General features: G+C 39.6%; 1 protein-coding gene across 1 annotated transcript; it reads right to left on the bottom strand.

Annotated features, from left to right (window-relative positions):
* Window positions 1-5,501: 5,501 nt before the first annotated feature.
* On the bottom strand, window positions 5,502-11,821 carry LOC148018130 (aspartic proteinase nepenthesin-1-like). The gene is made up of 2 exons (XM_087661440.1): window positions 10,750-11,821; window positions 5,502-7,426 (listed from the first exon to the last, which is right to left on the bottom strand). The coding sequence occupies exons 1-2, from the start codon at window positions 11,169-11,171 to the stop codon at window positions 6,238-6,240; spliced, it is 1,611 nt and encodes a 536-aa protein (XP_087517566.1). The 5' UTR covers window positions 11,172-11,821; the 3' UTR covers window positions 5,502-6,237.
* Window positions 11,822-12,432: the final 611 nt, after the last annotated feature.

The following is a 12,432-nucleotide window of genomic DNA, read 5'->3' as shown; positions in this document are numbered from 1 at the left end:
GCTTAACCAAGTTGCAGGTGGGAACAAGGGCTTACTAGAACTTCAAAAGTGGTTTGGGAATACCATAGTGTGAGCACCTGCTAGGTAAGAGATTGATAATTGGACTTTAAACTTTAGTTAAGCTTAATAAATTTAAGCTTTTAAAAAGCTTAATGAATTTTTGAAATTCGACGCAAGATGGCAGTACATTCTTGTTGGAATTGACAGTCGTGAGTGCATGCTTCCGCCACGGATCATAAAGTTTGGAGAGCTTGGAGCTTAAGCTCTTTAAGCTTAAGCATTAAGCTTAACTTGGCACTAATCATGAATAAATTTATCTCTGAGAGAAAAACAACTTGAAGAGAAGACTTCTTGAGTGGTCCTCTGTCTCCTAGGAGAGGTTCTTCATGAGGGTCAGCAGGGGGTCCTTCCCCGATCGGAACACGCATGTGTTGTCAATTCGTCACGAGACAGCCTGTAGAGCCCATTCATTCTAGGAGCTTCGCCTTCGCGTGAGACAGTAAGCAATTGGAAGCTCTTGATCTCAGCTTCACTTTGATACCACTGGTGCGTAGATCGAATGTTGTATGTATACGTAGTCAATGCCGGAAGGTCACCAAGAACAAAGAACTCTACAAACCTTCATAAAAAGCAAAAGGGAATTTGCACGACATAAGACAAAATGATAAATTGGGTGCAATCTCTCCCACGCCTTGTGTGAGCACTTCACAAGGTATGTCTTTATAGATGTATTTATATTTAAGCTAAAAAATAGTCCACTTTACAAATAGCATGCTTTTGCTTTTGTGTTTGCTTTTGCCCAAATATAGAGTAAGGCGTTTGGGCATCCAAAAGTCGGGGGCTGTGCCCAAATAAAAATATTGAATAATGAAATATTAAATTGAGCACCTATGCATATACAAGATAATAAATGTTTTGTCAAGAACTTTAATAAATAAGTGTGCTTAAATAAATATTGGCACCACGTCTTTAGTGATAAGGCGCTCGCCCATCAAAAATGGCAATTCTTCTAGGCACTTGGATTCACGTCAAAACCCGGTGCTACCCGATGCCATTGCCGTCTACTCTACATATAAACTGAAGCATTCACAATTATTAGAAAATAATTAGATAAAATCCAACAAAAGTGAATACATAGTAGTTTTCAACTACAAAATAATTAAATAGGTTGGAAATTTATTCTAACCTTAATTTAATTCGAGTGCACACTCTAAACTCATAAACGTCCATTAATTTAATATGTATTTTATGAAATCACCCCCTGTGGAATCACCCACATGCATATTCAATTAATTTGATGCCCAAAAAGGACAGGTGTCCCCGTCAACTTCTCACACAAGGAATCCACCTTGTGTACAAGCCCCTGCAAATAAATATAATCACGAAATCCACCATGAAATATGCCTCCTTGCATCACTCGCTCTCTATTTGTTTTTCTCTCTACCTCTTTTTTCTCTCTCTTTCCATCTGTTTTTCTCCCTCTCTTTCCTCTCTCCCTCTCTGTTTTACTTTTCTTTCTCTATTTACCTCACTCTTCTTTTCTACCTTTGCCTTCTCTCTCCCCCTCTCTTTTATTCTTTCTTTCTCTTTCTTTGTTGCCTCTCTCTTTGTTTCTCTCCCCCCTCATTGTTTCTCTCACTCGTTCTCCTCTCTCCCTTTCTTCATATCTCGTTTCTCTCTTCCTCTTTCTCTTTGTTACCTTCCCCCCTTTCTCTCTCTCTTACTCTCGAGGGGGGGGGGGGGGGGTCACTCGTAAATATATATATAACGTGAGTTCAAAATAAGGGGTTTTTAAAATACCATTTTTATTCATTTTTTACATACATAAGTGTGTCATATAAAGGGGCTATTTACAGATTGAATAGAAAAGGGTTGTACTTTATTCAAGAAAAATTCATAGATTAGGATATTTATAAATAGGCCATGAACGCACGTTATATAGAGGATATATATAGAGTGAACCCCCTGAGCTCTTACTCTCTTCCTATCCCTTTCTTCTTCTTCCTCCCTCCCTCCCTCCCTCCTTCCCTTCCTTTATCCCTCTCTTTCAATGCATTTCATTACAAAGAAAAACAAAAAAACAAGAAAACACAAAAACAAAGCAAGAAGAGGCAATGTACCTACCTCAAAGGCCCAAATATGAATTCTTTTCTACCTCCTCTTTACAACTTCCCTTCTTTCTTTCTTGCGTACTTCTGTCTCTTCTTCCTCGCCGCATATGATGGCTACAGAGATGTCAGGGTCAGGAGCTCTCCTTCTCTCTCTCTCTTCCTCTTCCTCTTCCTCTCTATCTTCCTCTCAATGCAGCAACCTCTCTTGCTCTCTTTCAATCTCTCTTGAAAAATTTTGCAACAACTTTTTTTTCTTAGACTAGTGTCATTATTTATGTTGCAATTAGTATCACTAAGCATTGCTATAAGTATTGCTAAGCATCACTATCCACATCGCTATTAACGTTGCAAATGCAAGTTTGTGACACTCATAGCGATGCAAATATGTGACACAGATAGCAAGGCTACTATTTTGCATTACAAATCATCATTGCTATCACCTATTCCCTTGTATTCATCATTAACTATGATGGAAATATCACTAGAATCAATAATCAATACCATAGATATATAGTTGAATATAAGAATCATTTTGTTAAAGAATCCTGGTGGGTTTAGAAGTCATCACTAGTCCCCCCAAACTATAATCATATCTAATAATTACATACTGCTCACAATCACAATAAAGCTTGATGAGGATAGATTTTTTGTATTGAGGTAGTGTTCCATGAAAATCCATGGCTACTTTATTTCCACAAGGATATATACAAGATCACTACATTGAGACAGTGCATAATATTTTGATGTTGTACAAATTTGCTACATGAGACAACACTAGCATGTGGTTGGCTACATGTGCAATTTAGTTTGTTTTATCAACTAAGTACAGTTGCACTTTAACCCCTAGGAAATGTTATTATCATTGTAATGAAAATAAGATATTTTTTAGTTATCTATTTTTGTGGATTGTCATTATCTATTTACCTCATGATTCGTAGCTTGTTACATGAAGCAGTGCATGTGACACTAGTTCCATTATACTTGGTAGATAGATGGCAAGGAACTAATGTGTTTTGTGTTGTGATAAGCATATTATCAAATGACATTATACTAATTAATTAACTTATAGTGAAATGTAAATTAGTGTGCAAGAATTAATTATTTTTGGGCACTTCACTAGCACATAATTATTGTATTTGTAGGTGCTTTATAGCTTGAAGATATTGCATGTGTACACATGCAATTTATTTATTTGGTTGTAACCTTTACGCAAGGCCTAAAGGCTAGATTATTATTTTTATAAACCTTAGAATAGGCTTATTAGATATAAGTTTCAAATTAATAGAGCAAAAACATGCTTCAAAGAAAGAAAGCAAGACAACCCAAAAAGATGGTTTCTCAATGTATTTTGAGCATTTATAAAATAATAAAAATCCATAAATATATGCATGGAGAGGTATTTAACCATGCATAGGGGGGGATTGTACCCAATGAGGATATTGTGCACTTTTCTTCTATTTCTTTTACTTGCAATTTATGAGTTCTTCTTCAATTTTCTTATAATTAAGTTTATTGTATAGCAAAAAACTACAATAATTTTGGCTTAACAAAGGTCTTAGCCTCTTTGTAGATACATCCTATAATTATATTAGAAAACACTAAGATTTCTTTGTAGGAGTACCTTAGAATGTCTACACAATCTGTTTATACATGTGTGGTCAATAATTGGTTTTTTGATATATATGTGATGAATATGTAGACCTAATGCAAAAGCTTATTCATTGAAAATAGTGCCAAAAAACACGAAATAATTTATAAGGTTTCTCTAAAAACTTTTATTTTTACCTTTAAATACCAAGGCACACATGTATAGGAGTTTTACACAAAGTGTATTGGTGTATGAACATCCTTTAGTGTGAGGGTCAATGGTTGCCAAACATAGTCTTATCGTGTGAAACTTGGCTTAGAAGGCTTAGGATGCAAAGCATGCTAATTTTTTTAATATCATGCTTTGCATTGCCTAGGTATGAAGCATCTAGTGGATGATTATTTTGATGTTCTTTGGATACTTTCCTTTATCAAGAAAATGAGAAGCTTACATCCAAAGTATTTTCTCATAAAATCAATTATTCTTAAAATGACTTCAAACTATAGCATTGAGTTCAATAAAAACGTTTGATTGACATGTATAGCGTCACATGTGTCATGTGCTATGTTGCTTTGTGTGAACCTATGAAAAGAAGTTTTTGTGAATATGTCTATGATATAGAAGATGCTAAAGAAAGAAATACTAACTAACACAAAGTTTATCAAAAGATACCAAAATTGATTTATAAGAGAGTGGTCAAGTTTTTTTAAAATGATTAGGACAACACTTTGAAAGTTAAATATATATCATAGGCTTCCAATCTAGAGAAAATTAAAAGCCTTTACATCAAAGTTCAAGAACTTATGATAGTAAAGCCACCTCCTTTGGGAAGGACCTTCTAAATCAAAGTGATATAGCATTGTCAAATTTTTTGAAAGATCAACTGGATGTGCATGATTAAAAATTGCAATATACTTTTGGTGATGACGATTTCATAAGGAAATGCACAAGACAAATAACATAACACTTGGGTAGTAAGTAAGATGTTGCTATAAAATGGGGTCCAACTACCAACCAAAGGGCTAAACCTATCCATGACAAACGTTAGATCCACATGGAAAAAGACATTTCATATTTAACTCGCTTATTACTCGAGAAAAGCATCATCACATCCCAATCATGGTGACCTTCCCATCCTTTTTACATGGCTTGAAGACCTTTTTTCTTTAAAAAAAAACCCATACATTTGACTTTTATCTCATCATCAATTGACGTGACTTAATATTTTATCATCTCATGGATGGTTCAATTTTAAACATGGTCCACATGCCCACTTTATGACTTTTAAAATAAATAACCATTCAACCCATTTGCATTATAAATAGATGTAGCATCCAAAAGCACAACTAACGTATCAAAAACATGGGACCATACATGTACGTTGAAGAGTTTCATTTTATACTTTGGTATATCCCACACTAAATGTCAAGCTAAACACTTTCCTTTTCTTTTATCCAACTTTCTTCCCAATTAAGAAAGTTTTGGGATGCTACAAATTGTTGTACACAAGGTGATATATGTATTTTATTTTCCAAATGACTCAAAAAGAGAATGGAATTAGCTAAATTATGTATCATATAAGATAGCCCATGGAGAGTATTCAAATCAAAGGGAGAAATGGTTAAGACCACTCAAGAATATTGGAGATAATTGGGTTTTGAAATCCTTATAATGGAGGGATTGCAAATACATGTTGCATGCATAGATGGATGATGAAGAGGTTGAGATGAGCATACATGGATAGAGGTTTGCATTTTTTAAGTGAATGAATGTGGACAAGTAGGATTAAATGAACCTTGAGGAATGGAGGTTGCATCTCTAAATGAATGTGATTAGGGATCATGTAGTAAGGACAAGGTGGCCACACTATGGAGGGCTAAGAACGGAGGGAAAAGAAGAAAGAGGACCATGGTGAATTGGTAGAAGGATGAGGAGGTGGATTGAATGACTTGACTAAATGAAACTAGATGAGGATAGGGTAAAGTGATAGGTTAGAAGGTAGATGAATGGAGGTTTGCATTTCTTAAGTAGATTAATATGGATTCAGATGAGGTTCTGATGGACTAAGATAAAGGCATGTTGCATCTCTTAAGGAGCAGGGTCACTCAAAACATAGTAAGTACAAGATGCAATCCCCCCAATCATGCTACAAAAGTAAGGTCAAGTATAAATGCGGCTATAGAACAATAAGGATTGATGTAAAATGGAATTGGAGCTGTTGAAGGATGAGGAGCAATGAGGATTGCAAATGTGAAGAAGTGTTAGAGTGAGTTGAGGAGAAGGAGGGAGGTCCATGATAGTTTGAATTTGTTGAGATATTGAATTTGGATGAGGAGGTCAGATGACTAGATGCCTTGACATTGCTTGTGTGGAGTATGTGGTGAGGATAAGGAAGTTAAAGTTAGCTTTAAAATAAAATAGCAATGGCAAATGGATTGGAGAAAAATTTGCAATGAGGGTAGACATGAAATGCTCAAAGTGAAGTGAGGATAGGGTGGTTGCAAAGGGGTTATAGAAAGAGAGGGGCTATTCACGAGGTTATAGAAGGATAAGGAGAAACGAAGTGTGTTGTGGACGAGGCAGTTTGCTGAGCTGTTGGTATGATTGCGAAGCTCGCGAGGTTGGTATCGTTGTGAAGCTCGCGAGGTTATAGAAGGATAAGGAGGAATGTGAGTGAAGCTGGGATAAGGGTGAAGAGATAGAAATGGGAGGGGGAGGGGGGGAGGAAGAGCGGTGCTGGGAAGAGGAGGACGAGGAGGAAGAGGGGCTGCATTGGACGGGCGCGAACCCGAGGCGAGAGTTGGCGATGTCGTACTCGACGAGGAAGTTCATCTGCTGATAGTTCCCGATGAAGTTCTTGCCGCCGTCGGCGACAGAGCCGGCGTCGTTGAAGGCCATGCAGTAGTACCGGAACGACGTGTCGGACGTCACGTACCGGAACAGGTGGTCCGTCCCGAGCTCCATGTCCGCCCCTCCCTCGAAGTGCAGGGTGACGGACGGCGCTGTCGGAGCCCCTGCTGCCGCCGACAGCGGCACCTGGTAGCACAGGTGGGTGGTGTCGTCGGGGCCGAGGTCGGTCTTGGTCAACGAGGGGTCGACGGCGGCCTCGAAGGCGGAGCGGACGGCAGTGTAGGCGGGGCTGACGAAGCTGGTGAGGCTGGTGCCGGAGTCGATGATGGTGCCGCCGTTGCCGTCGGCGTCGGAGGAGAGGGACGACGGAGGGATGACGACGGCGGTGCCGGCGACGGAGACGCCGGTGAGGTTGAGGTAATAGAACTGGGTGGAGTAAGCGGAGGCGTAGTTCTGGAGGATGGGGGTGTATGTGAGGCTGCTGCCGGAAGGGGCGGGGCCGAAGTTGAGGTAGCCAGAGGCGCCGACGTCTTGGACTCTGTCCGGCAGGCAGTAGGAGAACTGGCTGAGGTTGAGCTGCGAGACGATGGAGAAGACGCCCCTGTCGAGGCCCATGAGGCCCGACGCATTCAGCTGGGACTCCACCCCTTCGTTGTCTATGCCGCACCCGAACACTATGCCGCTCTGCGCCCGGCTTCCCCCCTTCGTCGACGGAATCGTCACCGTCTCCGTCGACAGAATGCCCGTGCTGTTGCTTTTATCGCCGTACGTCACCAAGAATGTGCAAGCCCCGTCCGTGCAGTCCGTGCTCACGCTGTCGTCGCCATAGGCGCACAGCCCCGCGTCGTTGCAGCTCACCGATTCATACGTCGACGACCTGCATAAAACGTTATTCACACGAAATAAACATTTCTGTTTCTTTTATTATAAAAAAAACCCCACAAAACGAAATAAATTCAAACCTTCACTTCACCTTTGCTCAGAAAATCCCACCCAAAAAAACTTTTTAATGCTATTAAACACCCTTCAGATTTTTCTTTAAAAATGTAACTATTTTCAATTATTTTAAACTGTCTGTGTTTTAATTTTTAAAAAACCATAGTTTGTTTTTTGTTGCCATGAAAAACACCAACTTTTTTTTTGAATGCAACACTCGGAATTATATGAGATTCTAGATTCAACTTCTTCTCAACCTCCCCTAAGGATAATACACTACACACTGTTGCTCATTTGGAACTCTTAGCCTCCCATTACTCATTTGTCACCCCTAAGGATAATATACTATAGTGTTGCTTGTTTCGAACTCTTGACCTTCCATAACTCATTTGTCACCCACCCTGTCAATTGTTAACAAGATCAATAAGATTGTGTCTATGCAGATTATATTTTGATCATAATTCATTCAAATGATAAGTAAAATTCAAAATTCCGGGTGGGAATGGCTCTCAAAAATGTTTTTTAATGAAGCATGCACTTTACCACGAGTTTATCAATAAATTTTTGGAAGTTGTTTCTTGTATTTTTACTTTTTACCCTATTCCTCAACTTTGTGTGACACTAAATACTTGCCTATCCTAATATGATTTGTATTGCATTACATAAAAAGACACATGGCACCATATTCTAAGGAACCTCACGAGATATCCCATCTTCTTGCCTATTAATTCAAACACTAGAGAGAGAGAGAGAGAGAGAGAGAGAGAGAGAGAGAGAGAGAGAGAGAGAGAGAGAGAGAGAGAGAGAGAGAGAGAGAGAGAGAGAGAGAGAGAGAGAGAGATTGTGTGTGTGTGTGTGTGTGTGTGTGTGCTTGTGTTTGTGCATGTGTGTGCGTGTGCATGTACGTATGTGTGCATGTTGTTGACTCCAAAGTGACAACACCTAAAGCAAAAAAGATCATGTAATTTCCTAGCCTATAAGCTTTCAAAGAACTATCTTAGTAATAGAAGTGCGATGTAATTATTGTTGACACATAATCGAGATGTTTGTCCCCATACATACAAGTCAATGCATCATGCATATACACGATGTGTAAAGCTCGAAAGGATTTGACCCTTTTCATGATGAATCTTCAATTTGATACTCATTCCAATGTTCCTTTAGTTTAAGTGGGGGAAAAAGTAACTACTTTTGGTCCAAGTTATATGGATGGGCATGAAAAACTTTGAGAGTCAACCCGAGTTTTGAATCTTCTTTTGATATGCCTACACTTTTATGTCTTTAGCAAACAACTTGTGTTAAGCAAGAAGAGCTTTAAGTGCATTATACAAACGTTTATTGGGTTTAAAAGAATCACATTGCTACTACTTACCCAATTCACAATATTCAAACATCCCTTCTATATATAGTGTGAGTGGTTCTCCTAACCTAAGCAAGCCTCCTTTTTCATTACCTAGTTGATATAGAGATACAAATGCAACCAACTTTTAATAGTTGTACAATCTCTTCTAAGGGAGTACATGATCAACAAATTACCTTATGAGAGGATCAAATGAGTCTCAAGGGAAACTTTTCTATTGAGCAAGCATGGATTACTCATGATATCAATCAAATGTCTCCCTCTTCCCTACGAAATGAGATTTTGAATACAATATGCGTTATTGATGTTGGTGTTGCATTACAACCCCATCATGCTAATTGTTTGGAAGGCTATGCATCCCACAACAACTCTTTTTGCTATGCCAATGCAAGAACAAGTGTTAAAAACTACATAGTGAATTGATGTTCCTTTGGAACTAAATATCATGCTTTTGATTCACTTTGTAAACAAGCCTAATGTGAAGCATGTTTCTAACTTTCATGGTGCAAAATTTTAAAGAGTAAAGTTTAATTAGCCAAAAGTTTGCATCATGTTGCATTAACCAGCCTTATTGGCCTCACTCCAAGTCCTGTAATAGATTATGGTAGAACAATCATGCAAAGAGTTCAATTTGACCTCTATTGGTCTTTTTTATTAGGGCCATTGCACTTTCCTTCAACATTTTGTATACTTGCCATGCAAATCTTCGCGAATGATGTTTTAGAATTGAACAATCAACCATTGTGTTGAAATTGCCATGTTCTTCTAGAAGATTGGAGTAATTTGGTCAAATAATTTTAGGCTTTTAAAAGTTTTAACAAAAAATCAGACTTTCCTTATTTCACTGGGTGGAATAAGATTTTATTTTTGCTTTTCTAGAATCTCTTAGTTAGTTTGAGTGGTTGGAAAAAGATGTTCTGTTGGGAGTACTAGAGTTTTAGATCCAAATAATTGAATTCCCCTTTTTGTGACATTTGAAAACCAATTAATGAATCTCCTTGTACAATGTTTTAGGACGAACCAATGAATCTTCCATTCTCTCACCCTTTATGTGATTGTCTCTAAAAAAAACTTGAAAGTGGGATCTATGTTGCTTGATACTAGGTGGGTTGGGTGTGGTTTAGTGTTTGAGTCATTAGATCAATGACTCTTGGTTTGGGCTTCTTATCTTGAAGGTTATTACACTTAGGCTTTTACCCTTACAAAAAAGGATTGAAGATGTATTACCCTTCAAATGGTAAAAGGCTAGTTAGATGCCATGCTAGTGTATTCAAAGGGACTTGGGTGGTTTTCAGAAAAGACATGTTCACTTCATTATAGAACTAACTCAAGTTTGGCAAAAGCCTTCTCAATTCCTAGAAATAGACACTTCTAGTTATAATTGTATAAGAACCCAATTCAAGTTTGTGAAATCCTCCTAGATGTGAAATGAGAGGGGCTCACGAATATTTGTTTTCCCAACTAGTGAAAAAAAGGACAAAGTTGTAGCATGGTCGGTTTTCTTAATTTTTGGGTCCTTTTTAACACTGAACTACATAAAAATCTATTGATTTTCTTTAAGAATGTTCCAAAATTTGTTAGGGGTTTCTAAAATTAGGCACCGATAAAATACATTAAAGGTTGGTTTTTGGTTTGAAACTCTTTGTGTTTTTTTAAAATGGGGACAATTAAATATGTATTGGATCAATCTTGAAAACCAAAAGGGACTTTGGTTTACAAAGGGAAACTGTATGTGTTGGCTGATGTTAGACCTAGACTGATTGAGATGTTGGGCCTAAAAGGATATGGAGCACCAATCAAATGATCATACTGAAGGAAAGATAATTCAGAAATAAAAAGACAAACAAAAAGAGAAGGAGATATTTCTAAAAAATATAAAACAAAATAAGGGTTGGAAAATGGACCTGTTAGGAAAGAAGATGGGGTAGTCAGGGACTTGGATGCCGCAGGCGCTACAAGGCTCGCATTGGATCCAGAGGAGCTCGCTGCCGGTGTCGATGATGACGGCCACGTCCTTCGGCGGGCTGCCCATTTGGAAGACCGCGAAGTACTGGCCGATGGGCTGATCCAGCGTTATGAGCTTGCTCTGCAGGCCCTCCGACTCCACCGACGGCGTCGTCGAGTTCGCGGCGGCCGCTACCGCCAGCGACCGCCGCCCCCACCCCTCCTCTCCGCCCGCCACGTGTTGGTGATACACCGGGAACGTCAGGCCCTCCTCTAGGCCGGCCAGCTCCGATAGACTGGTGGGCCGCCCCCCGGCCGCTGCTACCCTCCACCATAGCACGCCTACAGCTACCTGCAAACTCCATAGAGATAGGCCCCTCATCTTGTGTCGCCCAATCGGGAGCACACTAGGCAATCAGCAGAGAAGTAGAAAGCAGCAACAAATAGAGATGTAGAGAGAGAGAGAGAAAGAGAGAGAGAGCTTCTAATCGAAGAAGACTAGACCTCCGATATGTCCGAAGCCTATGGTCAAGTTCTCGTTTGTGTAGCCGGATCGGGTGCACGCTAGGCTATATACACAGAGAGAGAGAGAGAGAGAGAGTTTTACGAAAAAGAGAGAGAGAGAGAGAGAGAGAGAGAGAGCGGAGGGAGGGGGAAGACCTTGGATATATCCGAGGATAATAACCGAATTCTCACATGTATGAGAGGATCAGGAGTAAAACTAGGCTCAGAGGACGGGAGCAAATTAAAAAGAAAGACAGTAGAAGGACGACTTCTTCGCCCACGAAGAGAGAGAGAGAGAGAGAGACTTTCTATCAAACAATCAGAAACGACACTACCTATCGAAGAAGAAGAAGAAGAAGAAGAGAGAGACTCCTTGGAAAACTGTGTTTTTATAATGATACATCCGAGGCTTCCGGCCACAATAATACAACAGCACTCCGCGTCTGGCACAAGCCCTTGGACTTACGTATCGATTGCCTTCTTCTGTTCTCCCTTTGACTTGTGCAACGCAAGTGGGAGAGTGCATAGACGCTTCCGTCGGGGCGGAGTTTCAACAGGAAACCAATAATTTATACGAGCCTAATTTTTCACGTTCGCTCTAGCACCGCCTGATTTCCAGCGATAAGTTAACCATGATGAAAGTCTCTGCCTCGGTTGACAATTTACGGCTCTGACTTTATCTAAGTATATTTTAGAAGGCACGTTACACTTATTGCCGTGTGTGTATTTAGCGAGCGGGTTCCCCCTAGGTGTTGTGTTTTGCCGTGTCTAACTACCCTTGCATGTTGTGCTTCAACAATTGAAATCATTATCATGTTTGCTCCAATACCTCAGCCATGCATGACCGATATCCCTTGCTCGGGCTCCATCTATGTGAATACATAGGCATATGTAGAGACGTTAATGCTACAACCACCTTGTTTACAAATCCCTCTCCAAATATTTCATCGATGTCCAAAGTACTAGTCACCAACCTTGTATTTCCAAGCCATGCAGATGACAAACTATGAAAGACTATACTATGTATTATTGAAGAAAGTCGCAAACCTAATACCTAGCTAACCTCCACATACGCACACAACATACCCAACCAATTGGGCTATTGCTAGGTATTAGGTTTGCCACAACAGTTCTAGCAA

Source organism: Lygodium microphyllum, chromosome 21 (assembly GCF_053477565.2).
Source record: "Lygodium microphyllum isolate KBCC chromosome 21, Lygodium_microphyllum_v1.1.10, whole genome shotgun sequence".
NCBI classification, from domain to species: Eukaryota; Viridiplantae; Streptophyta; class Polypodiopsida; order Schizaeales; family Lygodiaceae; genus Lygodium; species Lygodium microphyllum.
Note: the sequence above shows the minus strand (reverse complement) of the source record. Positions and strands in the feature narration are given on the sequence as shown.

Coding starts and splice junctions, on each gene's coding strand:
- LOC148018130 (XM_087661440.1), bottom strand. CDS start 11,171: ATGAGGGGCCTATCTCTATGGAGTTTGCAGGTAGCTGTAGGCGTGCTA. Junction 7,427..10,749: donor CCCATCTTCTTTCCTAACAG/GTCCATTTTCCA, acceptor CGTTTTATGCAG/GTCGTCGACGTATGAATCGG.